The sequence below is a fragment of the Notolepis coatsorum genome (genome assembly GCF_963971535.1).
Source record: "Notolepis coatsorum genome assembly, chromosome: 13".
Taxonomy (NCBI): Eukaryota; Metazoa; Chordata; class Actinopteri; order Aulopiformes; family Paralepididae; genus Notolepis; species Notolepis coatsorum.
The window spans coordinates 162,668-188,270 of NC_140177.1; the positions used below are offsets into that span (position 1 = coordinate 162,668).

The 25,603-nt window shown below is 45.0% G+C and overlaps 1 protein-coding gene across 1 annotated transcript in view; it reads left to right on the forward strand.

The window, feature by feature from the left end:
- The first annotated feature begins 762 nt into the window (after positions 1-762).
- The window catches only part of LOC311239073 (uncharacterized protein), a 119,065-nt gene continuing 94,224 nt past the window's right edge, over positions 763-25,603 (forward strand). The window contains 7 exon segments of the mRNA XM_084327301.1: positions 763-776; positions 5,621-5,831; positions 6,951-7,113; positions 10,159-10,281; positions 18,263-20,209; positions 21,757-21,879; positions 24,081-24,284. Coding sequence (XP_084183427.1) covers positions 5,647-5,831; positions 6,951-7,113; positions 10,159-10,281; positions 18,263-20,209; positions 21,757-21,879; positions 24,081-24,284 — 2,745 coding nt within the window. The 5' untranslated portion in view covers positions 763-776; positions 5,621-5,646.

The following is a 25,603-nucleotide window of genomic DNA, read 5'->3' on the forward strand; positions in this document are numbered from 1 at the left end:
TATTTCCAACGTGTTCTATTTGCCAATAAAAGGTTGCTGTGTCTCCCACCCCCAATTGCATCTTTATCACCCAACAAGCCAAACCCCTGGAATGGATTGAATGTCTGTGTGAGTGAATGGCAGGTAGTTTACAGTATAGTTGTTGTTCCTCGCCGGTTCTTTCAAAATGCCGAAGACATCCGACCGAGAGCATCTGAGATGATCCAAATATAATACAGTTAATTTCCGACATAGGACTGTTTGTTCAGCATACTGAGAATGACGACAGAGCGGTTAGCAAACAGCCCTGGGGAGTTTACATCTTCATCAGGTGAACCAAGCAGGCGATAATAATAATAACACCACAGAATCGGTCAGTGACTCAGCGAATAGCGCTATTCTGAATACGGTAGATTAAAGTTCAAAATAATTTCATAATGCATTAATTAATCATAAATTACACAATTAGACCGCCTGTTGTGTTATAACGCAGTAACAACAAGACACTATACGTTAATTTGGTTTGTGCAGCGGTCAGCACAGAGGGGTTTCCATTGTAGGCGGAGACCGGAGACCGTCCCAAAGCAGAAGTTCCAACACTCCGCTGTAGTTTTAAGGAATTAAATGATCACACAGAAGAAGCATGTTCCTCTCTGTTATAAATAAAGATCGCCGGTGCCACTGCTGAGTCAGTATATATATATGCACAGAAAGTTTGCAGTGGAAAGTCTCCTTGCATTTCGACTAGTTAGGCTGCACACTGCACATGATCTCTGGCACCAAGCAGCTGTTCTCAGGTAGGTTGTAGGGCCATGCAAAATAACTGGTTTGGTTCCGGTTGCCGACCGACCCTGCCGATTTAGGTGCGACCCAAATAAATTTTATGAGAAAAAATAAATAAATAAAGTAAAAAAAATTACAATTAAAATAAATAAATAAATAACGTTTTGTTAAATCTTAGTCAAAAAGTGCAGTCCATGTCAATAATGACAATATATAAAAAGCAAGTATTTCACAATATTTGCACAGCTCTCTGACGTCAGGATATTTAGTGAGTAGTATTTAGGGGTGTCATTTTTAATACTACTACCTTTGTACATTGTACTTTTGTAGTACAGTGTCTTTGTATTTTAACCTTTAGTATTATGGATATTAAACATGCTGGAAGAGTACATGCATCCATGTTGTCGTGACATTTTTTATTAGATAAAGAAATTCCCTATCCATAGTCGCTGTGGGAAAAAATAAAATAAAATAAATTCCCTACCTACCCATGGCCTTAACTGACAACCAACAGGAACCAAACAATTAATTTTGTTAGGCCTAGGGCCGCTCTGATCTCTGGCAGCAAGCAGCTGTTCTCAAGTTTTCAAGTTTGTTTATTATATGTCACAACAAAATACAGAATACTTTACATGAAATGCTTATTTCTGAAGTGCGAACAGCACAAATCACGTGGAATCTGATATTGGCCAATAAAAAAAAAAAATATTTGAACAGCCAAACAAAGAAATCGCACTAAGCACTAAGGCTGTCAGTGTGAACGGAGCCCAAGATACAATCCCAAAGAGAATATTTATCTTTCCAGTTTTGGATTATTGACACCAAGCAGCTACACAGCGAGGCAGACAACTGTTTAACTGTCTGTGAACATTTAGAAAGAGGCTTCTGGCAGGAAGGAGCCGTTAACACATTCGGGGCCATTGGGATACGTCTAATAAATCTCTAGAGGACCGGCAAATGTAAACAGACGTGGGGCTGTTTGTAGAGCTAAATCTATACTTTATAGTATTGCTATCTGTCCATTCTCATTGTCAATTGAGACCATAAACCGTCCCTTCAAAATGGCTTAAAGACAAAAAAATTCATCAATACGTTCTCATTTTATAGCGTCGTGAATATAAGCGTTATACGGGATTTCGGCTAGGATATTTCCTGGAAGGCGAGATAAAGGGCTAATGGCTACTAACGCTATATCCAATGGCATTTCCGTTATACATATGCTACAGAAATAACTCAAACTGCATATGATCGGCACGATCCTCAAGCATGTATGCATGAAAGGGGGGGGCGGGGGACGTCGTTTCTGATGATTGATTACCAATAACCGCGTTAGCCTCATTAGCCTCATTCATTGATCGGATGGATGGCTATCAAAACAAGGCCCGATCGGGATGTACTTTACGTGAAAAAGATCTTACCGTGGGCCGGTAGGATCCCCCCGAGCATTTCCCCGTTATCGATCGCCATCTGGTAGATCGATATGTCCATTGGCTGATGATAAATCCCCTTATTGCATAGTGAAATCCGCAATCCAAAACGTAATCCAAGCTACATGCTGCACATCCAGAATCCTGCTAACTGAAATCTCCATTGAAAGTCAAAAAAAATAATGCTCCGTTCAGCCACAGGGCACACTGCATTATCGCGATAGCGCCCCTAAGAGGATCTGTCCGGTATTGCACTTTCTCGAATTCAAAGAGTAGGGTAAATCTGCAGTGTTGCTCGGCGACCTTGAATAGGTTATTAAAATAGAATAAAAGCAATAACAACTTGCCACGGATATATCCGTGCTTCTGTCCACAACGGGTGGAATCGAAACACGGAGATCTCCGTGGTCGGGCGCCATTGTGTTAACACTATGATCGCCGGGGACGAGTTAAGACGTCATTCCTAGTCATGCTCATTCTGCCGAAGACGCCGTAACTCGTCTTTGATGTCAATATTTCAAAAATCTGTCATCGAAATCATATTTCCTTTCCGGAGCCCTGAGATGTACTGGTGAGCTCCACTCAACTGTCTAACGGTTCGAGAGCGCCATCTGGTGGCCGATCGGCAGATCGGCCAAGAGGGAGGGGCGCGCCAAACAGGAAGTGCTCATCCATATGTGCTCCGGGCACTCGCGATCGGTAGCCGGACTCCATCTCAACACACTGGATGATCAATCGCTCGCCCTAACTCAATAAACAACGTTATTTGGACGTATATAGTATTATACAACCTGGAAATGGTTCATCAGGATCAACATCCCATAATCGAAAACGGTCTACTCCACGCTGATCGTCCAACGGCGCGAGGAACATACGGTAAGATTCAGCGTTATTTTCTAACGTATTCCATATAAACTGCTATGATGAACATATGACTCACTCTGGATGAATCATCTAACGCTGCCCACGGAATTATAAACGATCCCCCGCCCATCCGGTCATCATCAGATCATACGTAGATCATTCTAGAAGTACGTCCAGTTGAAATGTTTCATCTCGCGCCGATTGCTACCAAACTGTATTTCATCATCAATATAATGCATTTAGGGCTATAAATCACGTTCTGAAGAAAGCTGCAGAAAACGATAAAAACATACTTATACTTTAGACCATATTTTAGTATGAATATGTGAATGAAAAAGTTTAACGTTGCTACACCCTGAACAATACATATAGGACATTGAATGGGCCATAATAATGGCAATGTAGCAATAGAATTTAAAAGGTTATAGCCCTGCAAAGAAGGGGAACTTCTCCATAGACAAATAGAGCTGGCGAGGGATGGTAAATTATGAATTTAACCCATGGCGATTAAAGTGTTAATAATAATAATAATAATAATAAATTGTATTTGTATTGCACTTTTCGTTCACTAGGATCCCAAAGTGCTACAGGGTTAAAACATAGTTATATATATATATATATATATATATATATATATATATATATATATATATATATATATATATATATATATATATATATATATTAATAATAATAAAATAAAATACAGAATAAAAATAAAATAAAATACAGAATAAAAATAAAATAAAAAATAGAACATAGTTAAAAACATAGTATAAACAGAAAATTTAAAACAACAGCACAAGAAAAAATTTAATCACAAGAAAAAGCCTCAGCCCACTACTACACACTACTACACACCGTCACGCCAGAAACACGAGTTGTTGGCTGCTTTTGTTCTGAGTGGCGGTTTGCGGCTGTTAGCTAAATGACTTATCTTATCTTCAGCTGTAGCTGCGTGGGTGATGCGGACAGGACAGTAGACAGTGAGGCCTTGTGCTGAGAGGGTTAGTGTGGAGAGACTATAATTACAGTGATGCGAGAGAGCTCAGATAATAAGAGCCTATAAACGAATTAAGTTCAAAGATGCTTTCTAACGCCCTGAAGCGTGGAGATGACGGTCTGAGCAGCAGGAGGAGGAGGGATCCCAAAACAATCAACGCTCATTTCAACGTGTTTTATTGATCGTCTGGAAGTTTGAGTTTCCCCCGCCTGATCGTTATCTACGCAGCCTTAACGCCGTGGACCTATAATATGTCCTCTTCCTGCAGTATCTACCCTGTTTAAACACGGATCTCCTCACTGGTAAACAAGAATACCCTGAAGACTCTAGCAGGAGCACTCATTCAAGGGTACTACGACTATGCTTGCACCTCATGGTACCAAAGCACCTCAAAGGCACTAAAAAACAAATTACAAACATCTCAAAACAAGCTAGTCAGACTACTACTTGACCTGACTCCTAGAACCCACCTCACCCCTGCCCACTTTGACAACCTAGGATGGCTTAGAGTAGACGACAGAGTACAGCAACTTGCAATGGGCCTGGTCTACAAGATACACTACGCGACCAAGGTACCCATGTACATGTCAAAATACTTCCCAAAGGTCAGTGAATACCACGATCACAACACCAGAGGGAGCTCACAAATCATGTAAAATCCAGATTCGGCTCAAACAAGGGACTAAACACGTTTCGCAATTATGCCACATCAATGTGGAACGCCCTACCCAAAGCTGTAAAGGAATGTGAATCACTACCCACTTTCAAAACCTCTCTCAAGGGACACCTACGTGAGACTGCAATTCGAAACTGGCCCCTACAAATGTCCTAACCTAATTGTACAGTAAATGACCAAGTAAGGCTTTGTCAGTATTCCAATGTACAGTGTAAAATGTGTGTGTGTCCCCCTACCCAACCCCCCCCCCCCCCCCCCACTCCAATGTACAGCCCTCACCCAACCCACCCAACCCCACCCCACCCATCCAACCTCCTCCAATGTACAGTTTCTACGCCAAATGTATATACACTCCTTTTCTGGACACTTTTGTATCACAAACAGTACTGTATTTGCAAATCTGATATGTCATAAATGTATAGATGTAGCAGTACTGTCTATCTGTATGTCATGTATGTCATATATGTTATGATGAATTGAAAATGGGGGGACCCTGATGTAAACAAGACGAAAGTCTTTCTCTGGTCTGCATCCCCTTAACAATTGTATGTATTGAGCTGTACTGTACTGTACCCATTCTGCAATCTGTTAATAAACTTTTCAATCAATCAATCAATCATCACCCACGTCCCACTCAATTTCATACTCTCTCTCTCTCTCTCTCTCTCTCTCTCTCTCTCTCTCTCTCTCTCTCTCTCACTCTCTTCCTCTCTCTCTCTCCCTTCCTCTCTCTCTTTCTCTATCTCCCACTCTCCTCTCCCGCCCTCTCCCCCCCCCCTCTCTCTCTCTGTCTCTCTTTCTCTCTCTCCCTCGCTCCCTCTCCCTCTCTCTTTCTCTCTCTGTCTCTCTCCTCCCCCCCCCCCTCTCTCCACCCCCCCCTCTCTTCAGGTCGTTTCCCAGAGAACTTCTCCATCATGGCTCTGGTGAAGGCCCAGTCCGGCCTCCAGTCTTTCCTGCTGTCCATCTACAGCGAGCAGGGCATCCAGCAGCTGGGGGTGGAACTAGGCCGCTCCCCTGTCTTCCTGTACGAGGACCAGAACGGAAGGCCCGCCCCCGAGGACTACCCTCTGTTCAGGGGCGTCAACCTGGCCGACGGCAAGTCAGTAACCACGGCGACCACTTAGGGAGGATGGGGAATGTGTGTGTTCACGTGTGTGTGTGTGCGAGTGTGTGTGTGTGTGGTGTTCACGTGTGTGTGTGTGCGAGTGTGTGTGTGTGTGTGTGTGTGTGTGTGTGTGCGTGTGCGTGTGCGTGTGTGCGTGTGTTTATGGATGTGTGTACAGTATGTGTAAACAAGACGAAAGTCTTTCTCTGGTCTGCATCCCCTTAACAATTGTGTGTATTGAGCCGTACTGTATTGTACCAATCAATCAATCAATCAATCAATCAATCAAAAAGTGTGTGTATATGTAGCTGCTGTGCCCCTGACATGTGGTATGTTTTGCAACTCAATACTGTAGTATCCATTGGTCACTTTAAGTCTATAATTTCACCTCAGTCTGTAGTTGTCGTGATTGATTTGAATTGTTTAATTGATTGACTTTTCTGTTTCTATATTGTTTTTGTATTATGTCTTGTTCCTCTCGACGGCATTGGAAATGAGAGTCTGCTCTCAATGATCTTTCGAGATTAAATAAAGATTGAATGGGGCGGCTAGGTGGTGCAGTGGGCAAGGCGCTCACCACCAATGCGGGAGACGCTGGGTTTGAGCCCATGCTCTCCGCATTGCATCAGCTTTGCTGGTCGTTCATACTAATACATTTGGCAGTATTAGGGGGTGGGAAGCTGATGGGTGGGGATCGGACGTTGTGGACAGCGACTCCTACAGGTCGGTTGGTGCGCCTGCGCAGTAGAATCAGGAAGCGACGGGGGCGGCGTCCCTCCAAAGCGCGGACCCCCGACGCTGAAAGATCGCGCCGCGCAGGTGGAAAGATGCAACGGCTGCTACCTCGAGTACCGGAGGGGACATGTGCAATGTATGGCTTCGTCCACATTACAGCCAGTTTGTGGGAGGCATGGCCAAACAGCGTTCGAGACAGGGGAGGGTAGAATTGGACGATATGAAATTGGGATGGGAGAAAAATAGAAAATGGGAGAAAAAGTAGATAAAAAAAAAAAATAATAAAGATTGAATGAATGTATATGTATATGTATGTACAGTATATGTATGTGTGTGTTACACATTTATTCCCCTGCGGTCTCTCCTCCCCGCCTGCAGGTGGCACCGCATCGCCATCTCTGTGTCCAAGAAGAACGTGACGCTGCTGCTGGACTGTAAGAAGAAGATGACCAAGCCCCTCCCCCGCGGGAACCACGCCCAGATCGACACCAACGGCATCACCATGTTCGGGGCCCGTCTATTGGACGAGGAGGTCTTCCAGGTCAGGGGTCGGGAGGCGGGACAAAGGAAGAGACATAAAGACACGACATAGCATGAGGGGGACGATGCGTTCACATCAGGCCCTAGACGGAACACAACCGGTCTCCTAAATGGGCAGGGTTTTACACGGAAAGAGAGAGGGAGAGAGAGAGAGAGAGGGAGGGAGAGAGAGAGAGAGAGAGAGAGAGAGAGAGATAGAGAGAGAGAGAGAGAGAGAGAGAGAGAGAGAGAGAGAGAGAGAGAGAGAGAGAGAGAGAGAGAGAGAAAGAGGAAGAGAAAGAGGGAGAGAGAGAGGGGGAGAGAAAGAGGAAGAGAAAGAGGGAGAGAGAGAGGGGGAGAGAAAGAGGGAGAGGGAGAGTGAGAGAGAGAGAGAGAGAGAGAGAGAGAGAGAGAGAGAGAGAGAGAGAGAGAGAGAGAGAGAGATGGAGAGAGAGAAAGAGGGAGAGAGAGTGCGGGAGAGAGGGCGGGAGAGAGAGAGAGGGAACATGCCAACATGATGTGAAATGCGCTCACCATCTTCTCCAGAGTCAGACAAGAACATAGATAGAACATAGATTTCCTCTCTGTATACGTTCAGTAGAAAGCTATCTGACTGCAAGCTAGCCTAGCTTAGCACAACTTAATGAAAGAGAGACCGATACGGACCGGCTAGCCTAGCTGTTGGCCAAAAACACCTCTCCCAGAGGTTTAAGCTATAGGCTAGTGGTCCGTATATGCTTCCACTTTAAGCTATAGGCTAGTGGTCCGTATATACTTCCACTTTAAGCTAGGCTAGTGGTCCGTATATGCTTCCACTTTAAGCTATAGGCTAGTGGTCCGTATATGCTTCCACTTTAAGCTATAGGCTAGTGGTCCGTATATACTTCCACTTTAAGCTAGGCTAGTGGTCCGTATATGCTTCCACTTTAAGCTATAGGCTAGTGGTCCGTATATGCTTCCACTTTAAGCTAGGCTAGTGGTCCGTATATGCTTCCACTTTAAGCTAGGCTAGTGGTCCGTATATACTTCCACTTTAAGCTAGGCTAGTGGTCCGTATATGCTTCCACTTTAAGCTATAGGCTAGTGGTCCGTATATGCTTCCACTTTAAGCTAGGCTAGTGGTCCGTATCTGCTTCCACTTTAAGCTAGGCTAGTGGTCCGTATATGCTTCCACTTTAAGCTAGGCTAGTGGTCCGTATCTGCTTCCACTTTAAGCTAGGCTAGTGGTCCGTATATGCTTCCACTTTAAGCTAGGCTAGTGGTCCGTATATGCTTCCACTTTAAGCTAGGCTAGTGGTCCGTATATGCTTCCACTTTAAGCTAGGCTAGTGGTCCGTATATGCTTCCACTTTAAGCTAGGCTAGTGGTCCGTATATGCTTCCACTTTAAGCTAGGCTAGTGGTCCGTATATGCTTCCACTTTAAGCTAGGCTAGTGGTCCGTATATGCTTCCACTTTAAGCTAGGCTAGTAGTCCGTATATGCTTCCACTTTAAGCTAGGCTAGTGGTCCGTATATGCTTCCACTTTAAGCTAGGCTAGTGGTCCGTATCTGCTTCCACTTTAAGCTAGGCTAGTGGTCCGTATATGCTTCCACTTTAAGCTAGGCTAGTGGTCCGTATATGCTTCCACTTTAAGCTAGGCTAGTGGTCCGTATATGCTTCCACTTTAAGCTAGGCTAGTGGTCCGTATATGCTTCCACTTTAAGCTAGGCTAGTGGTCCGTATATGCTTCCACTTTAAGCTAGGCTAGTGGTCCGTATATGCTTCCACTTTAAGCTAGGCTAGTGGTCCGTATATGCTTCCACTTTAAGCTAGGCTAGTGGTCCGTATATGCTTCCACTTTAAGCTAGGCTAGTGGTCCGTATATGCTTCCACTTTAAGCTAGACTAGTGGTCCGTATATGCTTCCACTTTAAGCTAGGCTAGCTTGGCGCGGCTGGGTGGCGCAGCGGACTAAGCACTCGTCACCAACGTGAGAGACACTGGTATCGAATCCGGCTGTCAGCGTTGCCTCCGGCTTGGCCGGCGGTCATACTGGCTCAATTGGCAGAGTCAGCGGGAGGGAAGCCGGTGGGGTGGTATTCTGGTCCTTGTAAAACAGCGACTCCTACAGGTCGGTCAGGGCGCCTGCACAGCGAGGGAGGGAGATGGCGAGGGTAGTGTGACCTCCCACATGTTACACCTCGCCAATGAGAGTCCACGCTGGCAGGTGAAAAGATGCTGCTGGCTGTCTCCTATGTCTCGGAGGAAGCATCTGATAAGACTTCAGGGCTCCCTAGACCGACCAGTGGGGGGGGGCACATGCGAGCAACGACCAGGAAGGGAAGGGGGGGAATTGGCATAACGACTAAATTGGGACAGGAGAAAAACACGGAAAAACAGGAGGAGAAAAAGTGGATAGCTTTGTACTGTCTTTATTTGTCTCAGTTGTTCCGTAGATCAAGATAATCAACTCATTCAATTCAACAAAAGAAACCTTGTACTCAAACACACACAACGATCAGGTGTTAAATGTAATGTCACAGATTCAAATATACATTGTGCACTAAACTAAACTAAACTAAACTAAACCGTAGCAGGGAACACCTTTCTCTAGGACAGTGGTTCCCAAACTGTGGTGCGCGCCATGAAAAGGCTAATGGTGGTAAAAAAAAAAAAAAAAGATTACAATAAAATGTCATAAAACCTTTAGTATTATGGATATTAAACATGCTGGCAGAGTACATGCATCCATGTTGTCGTGAACATTTTAATTAAATAAAGAAATTCCCTATCCATAGTCGCCGTGGGAAGAGATAAAATAAAAAATAAAATCTGTGCACGGAGACCAGCAACAATTTTTTCTAACAGAAACCCATTGGGGGTGCGTCAACTAGGTCGGGAGGTGACAGGGGGTGGACGGCCAAAAAAGTTTGGGAACCGCTGCTCTAGGAGGTCTCATAATTCATCGTGAAGCTCGAGATGTAGATCTAAAAAGTGTTGGTTTTTCTACCATAATCCTTGTGGTTTTTTTTTTATTATTATTTGTTTATGAACTTGTTTATTTTGTATATTATCTTCACACAACAGGGAGACATCCAGCAGCTCCTGATCGCCTCCAACCCCCAGGCCGCCTATGACTTCTGTGAGCACTACAGTCCGGACTGCGACTCCCCGCTGCCCCACACCCAGGCCCAGGACCCCAACACCTACGTGAGTCCCTCCACAGACAGACACACGCGGGACGTCCCACAGGCCAACACGACTCACACTCACCGGCATGTGCGGCACAAGATCAGCCCATCAACCTTGTTCAATTCAAACATACCGTCCCCACCACGACTGTATTGTATTCACTAGGGCTGTCCCCGACTAAGGATTTGGATGGTCGACTAGGATTTGCCAAAATTTGCCGTTATTCGACTATTGTTCGACTTAAAAAAAAATAAAAAAAACGTATAATATTTATAAACTTCTTTTTTTTCTTTTTTTTTTTTTTACTTTTTTATCATTCCATTTGGGCTGTGGGGGGTGCTTAATGTCTGAAGGAGTCGACTAAAGGCTTCTTATCCTCTGCAAAAGCATGCAATTGGTCCACTGATGGATACATCTTGATATTTGTCTACTCTAGTGTGTTCATTAGACGAGTGAAATCCTCTTTCAGTGCCTCTGTGCTTGTTTTCGTAGACAGTTAGCCTCTGGTATGCGTGCCATTAGCGTTAGCCACGCTTCTAGGCCTCTTTTCTTTTGGAAAAAATTATTAAAAAAAATTTAAATTAAAAATATTAATATATATATTTATATTCGACTAAGAGGTTGGCCAGTCGACTACGGCTCCTTTCGACCGATTAGTCGACTAATCGATTAATAGGGGTCAGCCCTACTCGTACGTAATTACATACAGCCATTAGCCAAATATAGAATGTGCCACACACCACCTAGTATATAACCTTTTACACACACACCGCTGAACTTCACTCCCGATAAGAGATACGAGCGCCTCAGCCGCTGAGCCGGTGCTGTTGTGCCGAATTCGGACTCCCTGCCAGAATCCGCCCCCCCCCCCTCGGATGAACGCGCATACTCTATCAGCCTACCCAGCATGTAATACGTACTTTGCTAGAACTCAACTCGTTATTGTTGGCGCATAGATTACTGTCATAAAACGATAAAGCGGACAGAAATACGGGAACGTTTTGATTATATTTAACATTGTAAAACGAAGTAAGTGGAGTTTCGAAGCTGTAAGCAGAATACAAGTCATAGGAACACCCACGATATAGTGTTCTTCCCACTTCCTACTGTATAAGAAAGAATTTTAAAAAAACGCATTGCAAGGAGAACAGAGGTTATTTGTTGAGTTTATGTGTATACAAATCCCTTGCAATAAATGTGTCTTAAATTAATGAAAATCATGTAGCACCTAATGCTGCTCTGGATACGGGTAGCATATATCGTGTGGGTGTTCCTTCGTTTTACAATGTCAAAGCCTTTATATATATAATCAAAACGTTCCCGTATTTCTGTCCGCTTTATCGTTTTATGACAGAAATCTGATAGAGTGTATGCGCCAATAACGAGTGCAGTTCTAACAAAGTACGTACATGCTGGGTAGGCTGATAGAGTATGCACGTTCATCGGAGGGGGGGTCGGATTCTGGCAGGGAGTCCGAATTCGGCACAACACCTGTAAAGCTAGGCAGCCAAACGGAATCTGATAACTTTCTTTTCATTTTCCTTTTATTCGGCGGAATTCTGCGACGACGTGGGCTCCTGGCGCTCGTAGGAATACGGTGTTGGTTGAATGAAGACGAGAATGAAAGTTGAAAACCACTAGAACAATCCGTTAATGTCCGCGGTGGAATTTGACCGTTTCCTTTACAGCATGCAAAGTGGCAGCTGAACTGCGCTCAGATCAGTTGAAGTAGAATCAGTCTTGAGGCTACAGCAGAAACTTCCGCCTCTGTTCTGTCATCTATGGGTTTCATACATTCATGACTAACAACTATATTTAGGATGTCAGATTAAGTGAAAGCCCTGACAGAAGTTTTTCTGTTAGAGATTAAAAAAAAAATTGAAAGATCTGACGCAAGAACTGTTGAGACATGGGGCGACAAGATACAATAAACACAATATTCCCATTATTTATCATGCCGTCCTTGATTGGTAGACAATTAATTTGTTTATAAACTTTTGTATATATACTGTATATATATTCTATATATCCAGTGTAGATTTTTTGTCAATACTGTTGCTTGTTTTTGGTTATTATTATTATTATTATTATTATTATTATTATTATTATTATTATTATTATTATTATTATTATTATTATTATTATTATTATTATTATTATTATTATTATTATTGTTATTATTATTATTATTATTATTATTATTTTTTTTAAACATTCAACTTTGTCTACCAATTAAGGCATGGCAAATAGGTGAAATCAAAAACCAATTTTTGTCTTTTGTAGCCAAATGTCTTGACAGTTTTTGTTGTTGCTCTAACAGAAAAAAAAACATACTCAACTCGTACTCAACATACTAAATAGAGTCGACTTAACCCAACTAAAAAGCGACTACATCAATGTAATTTCAATCGATCTGAAGGTACATGAGCGTGAGGTCTGATCATCAAAGTGCTGCTCTCTCTCTCTCTGTCCTCCCGCTGCATAGTCATCAACAACAGTTTGTATCGACCCCCCCCCCTCCATAGATATATATAAAGACTAGATGACTCACCCGCGCTGCTGGCCAATGGAGACCGACGTTGCCACATGGCGGCCATCTTGCCACAGGCAGCACGCCCACTCATAACATATATGGTGCATGTACTATTGAAATAACCATAGCTTGCTCAATTTTCAACCGATTTTCAAACGGTTTGGTTTGTTACAAACGTCAGAGATGTAGTTATAATACTGCATACTTATAATGGACCTTCGTATGAAAATAATTTCAACATGTCCAAGCATAACGTTTGTAATAATAAACCAAACCGTTTATAAATCGGTTGAAGATTTTGCAAGCTATGGTTATTTCAATAGCACATGCACCATAGACATTCATGTTATGAGTGGGCGTGCTGCCTGTGACAAGATGGCCGCCGGTGAACTACGCTGGAGACTCCACCTCGCACCATATATATCTATGCCCCCCTCTATCTGTGTTTCCTGGAAGAAGTGGAGAAGAACAGAGACATTATCTCGGGTCTCGTACCTTCGGATTAATTACTGGGTACACCTCAAACTCCCAATTTTGGGAAAAGACGTGCACTTAGATAATCTGGTAGAGCCTACACTTTGCGTTGGGAGTATTTGAGCCGTGATTAAATGCGGCTTGGCTCTCTGTCTCCTTTCTCCACTGTGCCCCAATGAAAGACAGGAAGTAGGGGAGAAAAGAACGATACAAACAAACTTGTCTTTTTCCTTTTCTTCTCATCTGGACGGGCAAGTCGCTGGGGGGCATATAAAGAGTAAATAAAACACACATCGATTTTGATACATTCTCTGGTGTTTTTTACGGGGCATATAAAGATAACATGGTGTTTTTACGGGGCATATAAAGAAAACATGGTGTTTTTACGGGGCATATAAAGATAACATGGTGTTTTTACGGGGCATATAAAGATAACATGGTGTTTTTACGGGGCATATAAAGATAACATGGTGTTTTTACGGGGCATATAAAGATAACACAGTGTTTTTACGGGGCATATAAAGATAACACTGTGTTTTTACGGGGCATATAAAGATAACATGGTGTTTTTACGGGGCATATAAAGATAACATGGTGTTTTTACGGGGCATATAAAGATAACATGGTGTTTTTACGGGGCATATAAAGATAACATCAACCTTAGCATCAACCTTCTGAGCTGTTTCAGTCACACACACAGACTGTTTGCGTCCCAAGTCTTATCGCGTCGATGCTGTTGGGATGACTGCTTTTAAATGAATATCAATCAATGTGGTTTTATTCATTTGCTTTTGCTGTTTTTCTCATTCGTCGAAGATCCTCTGAGCGACTCTACGGTCCACCAGAGCCAGAGTCTCTTGACGAATAGAAAAGAATGTTGCATTTTTGTTATTCTCTCCTATGCTCTCTCTCTGTCACCCTCTCTCTCTGTCTGTCTGTCTCTCTCTCTGTCACCCTCTCTCTCTGTCTGTCTGTCCGTCTGTTTGTTTGTCTCTGTCACCCTCCCCCCTCTCTCTCTCTCTCTTTCTCTCTCTCTCTCTCTCTCTCTCTCTCTCTCTCTCTCTCTCTCTCTCTCTCTCTCTCTCTCTCTCTCTCTCTCTCTCTCTCACACACTCTATTTCTGTCTCTCTCTCACACACTCTGTCTCTCTCTGTCTCTCTCACAAACTCTCGGCCTCTCTCTCTCTCTCTCTCTGTCTCTCTCTCTCTCTTTCTCTATCTCTCTCATACTCTATCTGTCTCTCTCATACACTCTCGGTCTCTCTCTCACACACTCTCTGTCACCCTCTTTCTCTGTCTCTCTCTCTGTCACCCTCTCTCTCTGTCTCTCTGTCACACTCTGTCTCTCTCTCACACTCTGTCTCTCTCTCGCTCTCTCTCCCCCCCCCCCCCTGTACCCCTGCCCCCCTCCTCCCTCACCTCTGTTCCTCCGCTCGTGGCCTCTAAACCCTGCACATCTCACTCTCCACTTCTCCTGGCACACATTCCTCGCGTGACCCCCTTTCCCCCGCACCCGCCCTCTTTTCCTCCTTCCATCCATCCATCCATCCCTTCATCCCTCCATCTCTGTCAGTACTTTGATGAGGATCAGGATGACCATGAATACCCCTATTATTATGAGGAAACGACTGGCGTCCCCATCTCCTCCTCGCGCCCCCCTCCCCCAGAGGGGGCCTCCGGGCAGCAGGTAAAGAGGAGGGAGGGGTCAGGGGGGCGGGGGGGGGGGGGGGGGGGGCGGGAGGGTGAGAACTGAAGGTAAAGAGAGGTATGAGGCACAGTGGTTTCAGGTCGCTGGTTGGTGCCATATATTGTTCTCAGACATTATCTGCAAGCCCTATAGCACGTCTCCGCTGCTATGTAAACAGAACCACACAGAAACACAAGGGCTTAGATCTGATGTTCATCACCGATGAACGAGACCCTGTGTGATTAACCACTTTTATCGTATCTTAGGGTTGTTTTCGCGGCACGACATACCTCTCTCTCTCCTCCGTTCTCATTCTCTCTTAACACCCCCCCCCCCCCCCAACACCCCATTTATGTATGTATTCATTTAGTTCACACCGACCAGCACCGAACAACCATCTTGTTTCAACTGTCTTCGTCGCGTTCGTCGCGTATTAATACATTGATACCGTATGATGTTTTTGTGCCCCTTGTAATTTACTTGCCTGACAGGTCAGACCCATGGAACGCTAGCTTGCGTAGCGTTCAGCTTGCGTAGCGTTCAGCTTGCGTAGCGTTCAGCTTGCCTAGCGTTCAGCTTGCCTAGCGTTCAGCTTGCGTAGCGTTCAGCTTGCCTAGCGTTTAGCTTGCCTAGCGTTCAGCTTGCCTAGCGTTTAGCTTGCCTAGCGTTCAGCTTGCGTAGCGTTCAGCTTGCCTAGCGTTTAGCTTGCCTAGTGTTCAGCTTGCCTAGCGTTTAGCTTGCCTAGTGTTCAGCTTGCCTAGCGTTTAGCTTGCCTAGCGTTTAGCTTGCCTAGCGTTCAGCTTGCCTAGCGTTTAGCTTGCCTAGCGTTTAGCTTGCCTAGCGTTCAGCTTGCCTAGCGTTTAGCTTGCCTAGCGTTCAGCTTGCCTAGCGTTCAGCTTGCGTAGCGTTCAGCTTGCGTAGCGTTCAGCTTGCCTAGCGTTCAGCTTGCGTAGCGTTCAGCTTGCGTAGCGTTCAGCTTGCCTAGCGTTCAGCTTGCCTAGCGTTCAGCTTGCCTAGTGTTTAGCTTGCATAGCGTTCAGCTTGCCTAGCGTTCAGCTTGCCTAGCGTTCAGCTTGCCTAGCGTTTAGCTTGCATAGCGTTCAGCTTGCCTAGCGTTCAGCTTGCCTAGCGTTCAGCTTGCCTAGCGTTCCACAGGTCTGGCTAATCATTTATATGTATGTCATGTGTGTTTATGTGTGGCTATGTTGACATTGTGGGGGGGGGGGGCACTGTGGTGGTTCAGGTACAGTCGTGTTGTATAACACACAGACACACACACACACACACACACCCCTCCCTCTATCCCCACCACACACACACACCCTGTTCCCATGACAACAGCGATATACACACATTCCCCCCTTACCTGTCCACACTCGGACCGTACCAACTGTCGAGCGAGGGAGGGGGAGGTAATCACTGATATCTTGGTAATCACGGATGAATTAGGGATGCACCGATACCATCGATGGTCTCCGATAACCAGGGCCGTTACCAGTCGATAACAAGTCTGACACAAAGTCTTTTATATATACATACATACATAGCTCGTACAAAAATCAATCCTAAGGTATCTAAATTGTATGCACAACCCCAAATTAACGCTCAGCGTCTATACCGTTCAGTAAAAACGATGGTAGTGTTTGTTCGATACATGAAGACTTGAGACTTGAAAACTAGCCTGTATAGACAGTGACTAAGTGAGCAGTAGCGGTGCATCCCTGCCAGACCGTACAACGTGCTTCATATCTTTATCTAAGTTCTGAAAAACTGCTCACGTCATCATAACAAATAGAAATATGACGGTGGTTGGGCAGTTTGTCTTGTCATGATAACCCTCACAAGAAAAGTATCACGGTATTTAAAAAAAAAACGCATTGTGGTATTTCCATAACTGTTTAGGTCGCTACGATACCACCGTGATATTACCATCGGTGTCATGGTTCAAGTGCAACAGTGGTTCCCGTGGCGATACCTGACCTTTACCACGGCGGTATTTGTGGCACCGTGGTCAAACTGAAATGACCGTCAGTCCTACTGTGATACTTTTTCTTTGCGAGGGAAGCTGAAGATATTGAAAGAACTTACGTCGGGAATCACTGATGACCAGCTGTGTGTCCCACCTCGTCTCGTCTGCATGAGACCGGCTGCTGTCTGGAGAGACCGCATGTGTCTGCGTCTGCACCCTCTTTCATCCACGCATCAGTGCACGTGTCTCCGGGTTTATGCATTTACGCGGTTGTACGCCTGACCTCGGTACGGTGTCTTCTTCTGTGGTTTGTGACTCGGTGTCTTCTTCTTCTTCTGTGGTTTGTGACTCGGTGTCTTCTTCTTCTGTGGTTTGTGACTCAACGCCACCGGAGTTTGGCTCGTTTGTCTTTTCTCTCGGCACCCGTCGGTAATGTCACCACGTGTAAACGTCATTCTGTCGAGACGTTTGTCGTAGTATTTAGTTTAGTTTACACGCGCATGTGTGTTCTATGTCGCAGCATGTCTCGTGGGAATTTATATATTTTTGCAGTAGTTTTGACGTCTGCACTGTGAGACTAATAGGTATGTGTAGCCAACCCGCTGCAGCTCTTCTACTACTAATAATAATTCATTACATTTATACTGTACTACTCCTGCATGACTGATCATAATAACACCTTTCTATTGCAGTTGGACAGCTCAGTGCAAAGTGTGTGTCTTTGTGTGTGTGTGTGTGTGTGTGTGCGTGCATGCCTGCATGCGTGTGCGTGTGTGTACGTATGTACGTACGTGTGTATGTGCGTGCGCTAGCCTCACCTGACCACTCACACCCCACGTGCCTCCGCCAAATCACAGGCTCCGGTTCTCATTAGCAGAAAAAAACTAAAAAAACAACCTGCTTTGTCATTAATATACGGAGAATGGCATTACTGGAGAGATCAGCTGAAATTATTTGAATTCCGTTTTCGTGAGAACGATTCGAACAATTTAATTTTAAATACTGGACATTTGTTATAATGTTGATAATTGCTAGTATTTCTTTATGTCCAAACATGTCTACTGTATCCAGTAATGCCTGTGAACTCTCAGTAAATCATCCAAGCCCGAGCCATCTTTTATGTCACTGTGTCTCAAAACATCCACTCTTGTCTTTCTCCTTCTGTCCCTTGTTGTGCTTTTCATCCCCTCCCAACCCTCTCTCTCTCTCTCTCTCTCTCTCTCTCTCTCTCTCTCTCTCTCTCTCTCTCTCTCTCACCCACCCACCCACCCACCCACCCACCCTTACACACTATACAAAATATCAACCAAATATCAACCAATAAACACATACGATAGAAGAAGGCAGCCAATGGGAAACCGTCTAAACTCGCCTTTCTCAAACCCAAACCCACCCCGGCTAAACCAACCAAGACAGTGCTGTCCAAACTTGTACTCAAGCTACCCATGCCTGCCAAAGCCCCCAAGCCTGCCCCAGCCAAGCCTGCCCCAGCCAAGCCTGCCCCAGCCAAGCCTGCCCCAGCCAAGCCTGCCCCAGCCAAGCCGTCCAAAGCCAAGCCTACCGCAGTAGAAGTACTCCTGTCCAAGATTAAACCCACTGCGGCCGCTAAGCCCAAGGCCACACCTGCCCCAGCTAAGGTTGCTGTAGTTGAGGCTAAAGCTAACGGCAACGGAAAGACTGTTGTAGTTGAGGCTAAAGCTAACGGCAACGGAAAGACTGTTGTAGTTGAGGCTAAAGCTAACGGCAACGGAAAGACTGTTGTTGTTGAGGCTAAAGCTAACGGCAACGGAAAGACTGTTGTTGTTGAGGCTAAAGCTAACGGCAACGGAAAGACTGTTGTTGTTGAGGCTAAAGCTAACGGCAACGGAAAGACTGTTGTTGAGGCTAAAGCTAACGGCAATGGAAAGACTGTTGTTGAGGCTAAAGCTAACGGCAATGGCAATGGAAAGACTGTTGTCGAGGCTAAAGCTAACGGCAACGGAAAGACTGTTGTTGTCGAGGCAAAAAAAATTGTTGTTGTTGAGGCTAAAGCTAATGGCAACGGCAATGGAAAGACTGTTGTTGTCGAGGCAAAAAAAATTGTTGTAGTTGAGGCTAAAGCTAACGGCAATGGAAAAGCTGCTGTAGTTGAGGTTAAAGTCAATGGTAATGGCAAAGCTACAGCTGTAACTGAGAAGAAAGTCAATGGTAATGGCAATGGAAAAACTGTTGTTGTGGAGGCAAAAGAAATTGTTGTTGTTGAGGCAAAAAAAATTGTTGTCGCTGAGGCTAAGAAAACGGTTGTCGCTGTTGAGGTTAAAGCTAACGGCAATGGAAAAGCTGCTGTAGTTGAGGTTAAAGTCAATGGTAATGGCAAAGGAAAAGCTGTTGTTGTGGAGGCAAAAGAAATTGTTGCTGTTGTGGAGGCAAAAAAAATCGTTGTCGCTGAGGCTAAGAAAACGGTTGTCGCTGTTGAGGTTAAAGCCAACGGCAAAGCTGCCACAGAGAAGAAAGTAAACGGAGAGGCTAAAGTGAATGGAAATGGCAAAGCTACCACTGAGGTTAAAGTGAAAGCAGCTGTAGTGGAGAATAAAGTGAACGGGGAAGCGAAGGCTAACGGCAAAGCCACCGCCGCGGTAGAGAAGAAAGCTACTGTCGTGGCAAAACTGGCGAAAACTGAAACCACTACTAAAACAAAGGCAGAGAAAAAGGAGAGTGTTAAGGTAGAGAAGGTAGAAAAGACTGTGGCCGTTGCAGTGAAACCTGCCGTCAAAGTAGAAGCTACCAAGGCGCCAAAACCTGCACCCACCAAAGCGCCAAAACCTGCACCCACCAAAGCGCCAAAACCTGCACCCACCAAAGCGCCAAAACCTGCACCCACCAAAGCGCCAAAACCTGCACCCACCAAAGTGCCAAAACCTGAACCCGCCAAAGCGCCGAAACCTGAGCCCACAAAAGCGGCGACCGCGGTGAAAACCGAGGTCACGGTTCAAGAAGTCAAAACTGAAGTCACTAAAGTTAAAACTGTGGTCACCAAAGTCCCTCTGATCACGACGGTAGTGAACAAAGTAGAAAAGGTGAAGACCGTGGTCGTAAAGACTCCCATCGTCAAACCTGCCCCGAAGAAAGAGCCGCCCACGGCCGCGCCGGTTCTGCCGACTCCTCCTAAGCCGGTGAAGACCAAGGAGGCGGTGGACCTCAATAACGTCAAGTCGCAGCACAAAGCCTTCCCTCCTTTCGACAAGACTGCGCTGAGCGGCACCGCGGTCCAGGAAAAGAAAACCAATGGCAACGGTTATCAACAGGTACAACAGGAGGGGCCATGTTGGAATGTTCAGGAAGCTGTATCGCCCATCTCTCCCGTCTGCTCACCAGGGGTTCCCCCATCCAAGAGTTCACTAGAAAGCCTCGGCCATTTTAACCTAAAAAAAGCATTTGATGATGTAGATGAAGATGTAAATCATGGAAAAAAAAACGCCATTTTGATCAATTCATATCAAGTGTGAGAAACCGGACCAGAGCGTCTCAAGAAATGTCACTAACGGTCGTTGCCGGAGCTTGAAGTGAATCCTGAGGATGGGGGAGCGCCTGGTGTTCAGAAAGGACGTTGGCTCATACCCACCTGGACCCCCCCCCCCCCCCCCCCCCTCTCCTCCGCGTTTATATATCATATGATCGTCACGATCACCACAACCTGTTATATGATATCATACAGCGGCAGACGTACTGAAAGCATGGCTCTTTGCACACGGTCTCCGTACCGCTCTTCACTCCCCTTCAGACCCCCCCCCCCCCTTCAAACTGCTCCGAGTGGATCTCAGAATCTGGATTCACAGAGAGGCCTTCTGTGTCTCTCGCTGGTTGTTGATTGGTCAGTAAATGAGCATGAGTTTGCTATGACACAGAAACCCAGAAGGATGTCAGTGTCACCCTCACCGTCTGTACACACACGACACGACGACGCGACAACATCTCTTCTCATCTCCACATCTACTGTCTGTGTGTCCTTCTCTCTCCTTCTCTCAAGTGCCCGTGTTCTCTCTGTCTGAGAACTCTTAATCGCTTGTTTCTGATCATATTTTGTATCAAATATGACTGAAGCGGCCTCACAGAAAGCCCTAAGCAGGCGTAAAAGTATGCTTAGAGGTTCAAGGTTCTTCAACGTCACAGCAGCAGCCTCCTTTGGGGATAATTGGGTCGATCATATACTGTACATACGGTAGCTGTCGATGTCAGTGTGATGACGGTACGATCATAAATGTTTTCCGAATGAAACGCTTATGTGAATATGAAGCAGTGTTGTCGCTGATGAACTGAACCTGCAAGATTCTGTGAGGTATAGCCGATTGCGGTTGTCGCTCAGTTTCCAGTCTTTTGGAGAAACCGAACGTCAACAAGTGTCAAGTGATAAACCTTTTATCAGCCTCAGGCTCTTTCAGAGACCTAGAAGAGCCGTCTTGACCCTCATGATCCTGTCAAGGCATTGTGACCCTTTTAACACCAACAAAAAAAGATTATATACAAAAAGACATTTTTGCAACGATATTAAGTATCGATGACTCCCTAAATCTTTTGCATAACATGATTTATAGTCATCAGGATACAAAACATCGGCTGAAATGTCTTTTCTAACATGAATGTTCAAACCTGGGAAAATGTGAGTTGCAGATGAAAATTTGAAATATTTTTTTGAATTTTGATCCGGCGACGCGCTATTTTATACAATGTTCCGTCCTCTTTTTAACCCGTGGTCTCGTACCACAACCGGACTCACTAACCACCCTCTCCGTTCAAATCTGCTTACTTCCTCCTCGCTCTCCCTCCATCACTTCCTGTCAACTTGACCAATCAGGACGTAATTACTGACCACTCTGAGGCTGGCCACACCCCTACAGTGACGGAATATTATTATGAGGAGGAGGCGGTCCAGCAGCCAGAGGGTGAGGTGATTGGACAAGAAGCTGCCACTGGCCAGGTAAAAAAAAAACATATATACACAGAAGAAGACGTCGCTACAAATACAATCTCAGAAGGCAATCTGTTAAAAGGTTGCAGATTGAAAAAAGAGGGAAGAGGACATTGTAGTAATATCTGTGGTGGTGAGCCCAGTCCTGTAGGCCTATGTAGTCTTAAAGGTGCTGGAAGTGCTATTCTTTTGTTAAAATAAGTGTCTTACATGTTAAGATAATAGCTCTACACTCCGACAGCCATCACTGATATAGAGCGTCTGGTCAGTAACATGGCTGTCGGAGTGTAGAGCAATTTAACACTTATTTTAACCCAAAACAAAAAAGCCACTTACAGCACCTTTTAACAAAGTAGCAAATGTTGATTTCTTATTAACATTCTCTTAACCGTCTCACGGTTCTGCCGCCACTGTGCCGCGGGCGGCCGTGAGACAAAGCAGCACGCCGCCCCCCTTCAGAGAACAATGCACTACGTCCATCCGGCTTGTATCATCGAACATTCTCACCCAGGCTCCTCCTCCTTTCCCTAAAACACAAGATCCCTCTTTTTGCTCTCGTAGCGAGAAGCGACGCCGTCGAGCCGCGCCTTGAAATGAGAGTCAAAAAGATCTTGAGGAAACGGGAGTCGCGGAATGGGAATATTCGTTATACCTTCTGTAACCCGGAGCGACGCGGGGGATGGAGATAATGCATTCTTGTTTGACGTGCGAATCTAACATTGCATTTCTTGGTGTGAATACAGTAGTCAAGGCTGACCTCTGACCTATCAGCCCTAGTCACTAACAGAATCTGTTCACAACAAGGTTCCCCCGGATATATGATTTGGTGATAATGCCAATCATCATCATCATCATCATCATCATCATCATCACCATCTTAGCTGCATTGGTTGACTTTGATGATTTATTTCCACATTTCACTATTTGAATGTTAAACATTTAAAAATGTTTGTAAATATGTCTAGATGATATAGAAGTTAAGAAGTACAGAATCATTTAGGTATTTCATACTTCCATTATTGAACTGCACGGGTCCTTCTCAAATAATTCAATTATTTCACCGGATTTAAGTGAATGTTTGCTTTTTCCATGCTAAGACGTAATACATTCCACTGGGTTCGTCTTCACGCTTTTGTGTCCGTTGGTTTGTCTTATAATAAGTGGTAAGTTTACTGAATTAACATAGTTAAGAATTAACATAGTTAGACTAGCTTCGCTACGTAGTGGCAACTTGTCGTTTTCACAAAGCGAGGTGCTCATAACCGTTTTGTGTGTTTGACTCCTTTTTAAAGGGTTATATTTTATTTCTAAATTAATTCATTAATTAAGTCATATTTGTAGCACTGCCACCATATACAGGTGACGCCACACAGACTGGCTATTGTGCACGAGCTTTGTTGAAAACGGATTACCTGAAGGTTTACTCCCTGGTTAGTTACCTGAAGGTTTAATCCCTGGTTAGTTACCTGATGTCTCAGTCACACGGTCCCTCAGACGTCACTTGTATGTCCTTGTGTCACTGTCTGTTTATTTGCAAAAAGGTAAGACTCTCATCGTCTCTCTATATGCCCTCCTCTTTCACTCCTCTTTCACTCCTGTTCCACTCCTCTTTCACTACTGTTTAACTCTTCTTTCACTCTTTCACTCCTGTTCCACTCCTCTTTCACTCTTTCACTCTTCTGTCACTCTTTCACTCCTCTTTAACCCACCTTTCACTCCTCTTTCACTCTTTCACTCCTCTTTCACCCTTCTTTCACTCTTCTTTCACTCTTTCACTCCTGTTCCACTCCTCTTTCACACTTCTTTTCACTCTTTCACTCCTGTTCCACTCCTCTTTCACACTTCTTTTCACCCTTTCACTCCTGTTCCACTCCTCTTTCACCCTTCTTCCACTCTTCCACTCTCCTGTCACCCCTATTTCACTCTTCTTTCACTCTTCTTCCACTCCTTTCACTCTTCTTTCACTATTTTTCACTCTTCCTCCACTCCTCTTTCACTCTTCTTCCACTGCTTTCACCCCTCTTTCATTCTTCTTTCACTTCTTCTCTTACCCCTCTTTCACTCTTTCTTTCTTTCTCTTTCTTTCTTTCGTCATATCCCTCTCTCTCTCCTCTCTCTCTATCTCTCTCTCTTCCACTCTCTATCTCTCTCTCTCCATCTCTCTCTCCTGGCTCCTCTCTCGGCTGTGTGATAACCCCACCCGCCCCCAGGTGGAGGAGACGGTATTGGAGGAGGTAGAGGCTACAGGCGGTGAGGTAGTGGAGGATTCCTTCACCGTGGCGGAGTATGACACTGGGGACGTGGGCCTGAATGAATACGACTATTCCTATAAGGACTTCGGCGAGGCTCTCCCGGAGGCCGAGGTCGAGGCCAACATGGGCCCCGCCCTGTCCGCCGTGACAGACGAGGGAGGCGTAAGTCATTTAGCTTCAAAGCCGGATCCCACATTTCAACCATCCCTTCATGAATCCTGATCTTTTTGGCTGTATTCATTGGCGAGCAGCACAGAAAGATCTGATTTGTAAATTCTCTGCGGTGGACCAGATCTTGGAGAAACGGATGATCTAATCTCGCTCTGTTTATACAGCGAAATACCAGATCTCTGCAATAAAGGGTTAAGATTGAATCAACATTTTGTTGTTTATTTATTTGCCAATTTGAGGTTTTGAATACTCTCAAGCCCTATTATTTCAGTTTGCCTTCATTTCAAGGCCAGGCGGACATTCATTTGTATTTGTTTGTCTCTTTTTGTCGTCATTTACTTAATTTAGTACGCATTTGTTGTGCGCCAGGCGAGTGAAATCCGTTACAAAGGGGGAAAAAAGCATTTGAATGACTTTCAAATACTATTTTGACCAAGATCTGGTCGGAGTGTCGGGGGTTGAAATGTGATCCGCTCTATACTGTGTGTATAGCAAGCTCCTCTAGAACAACTGCAACGCAAAGAGGCATTTATACGCCCAGCAGATGGCCTCGTGGCACGAGCTTCATCTGTTCTGAATGTCTCTCTCTCTCTGTGGGTCTTCAGTCTCTCTCGCTGCTTCCTTATAACAGCGGCTAAAAGTCTAGCGTTGTAATGAACTGGAGTGAGGAAGGTCCAGTAATAGTCGGTATGCGTTTTTACGTTTTTCCTTTGCGACAGTCGCAATATGTAGTTTGGTCTTTGTATCTTCCACATCGCCGTGTGAGCGTGGCTACAGCATGGAACGGAGAAATGCATTGACCGATGACATGCATTATGCTAATGTGAATATTTATCAATGCATTTGACGACCTTCTGTATGTATACGTCATATCAGGTGTGTGTGTGGGTGTGTGTACCTCCGTACTGACAGCTGTGTTGTTGGTACATGTGGGTGTGTGTGTGTGTGTGTGTGTGTGTGTGTGTGTGTGTGTGTGTGTGTGTGTGTGTGTGTGTGTGTGTGTGTGTGTGTGTGTGTGTGTGTGTGTGTGTGTGTGTGTGTGTGTGTGTGCGTGCGTGCGTGCGTGCGTGCGTGTGTGTGTGTGTGTGTACCTCTGTACTGACAGCTGTGTTGTTGGTACATGGGTGTGTGTGTGTGTGTGTGTGTGTGTGTGTGTGTGTGTGTGTGTGTGTGTGTGTGTGTGTGTGTGTGTGTGTGTGTGTGTGTGTGTGTGTGTGTGTGTGTGTGTGTGTGTGTGTGTGTGTGTGTGTGTGTGTACCTCTGTACTGACAGCTGTGTGTGTGTGTGTGGTACATGTGTGTTTTCCTCAG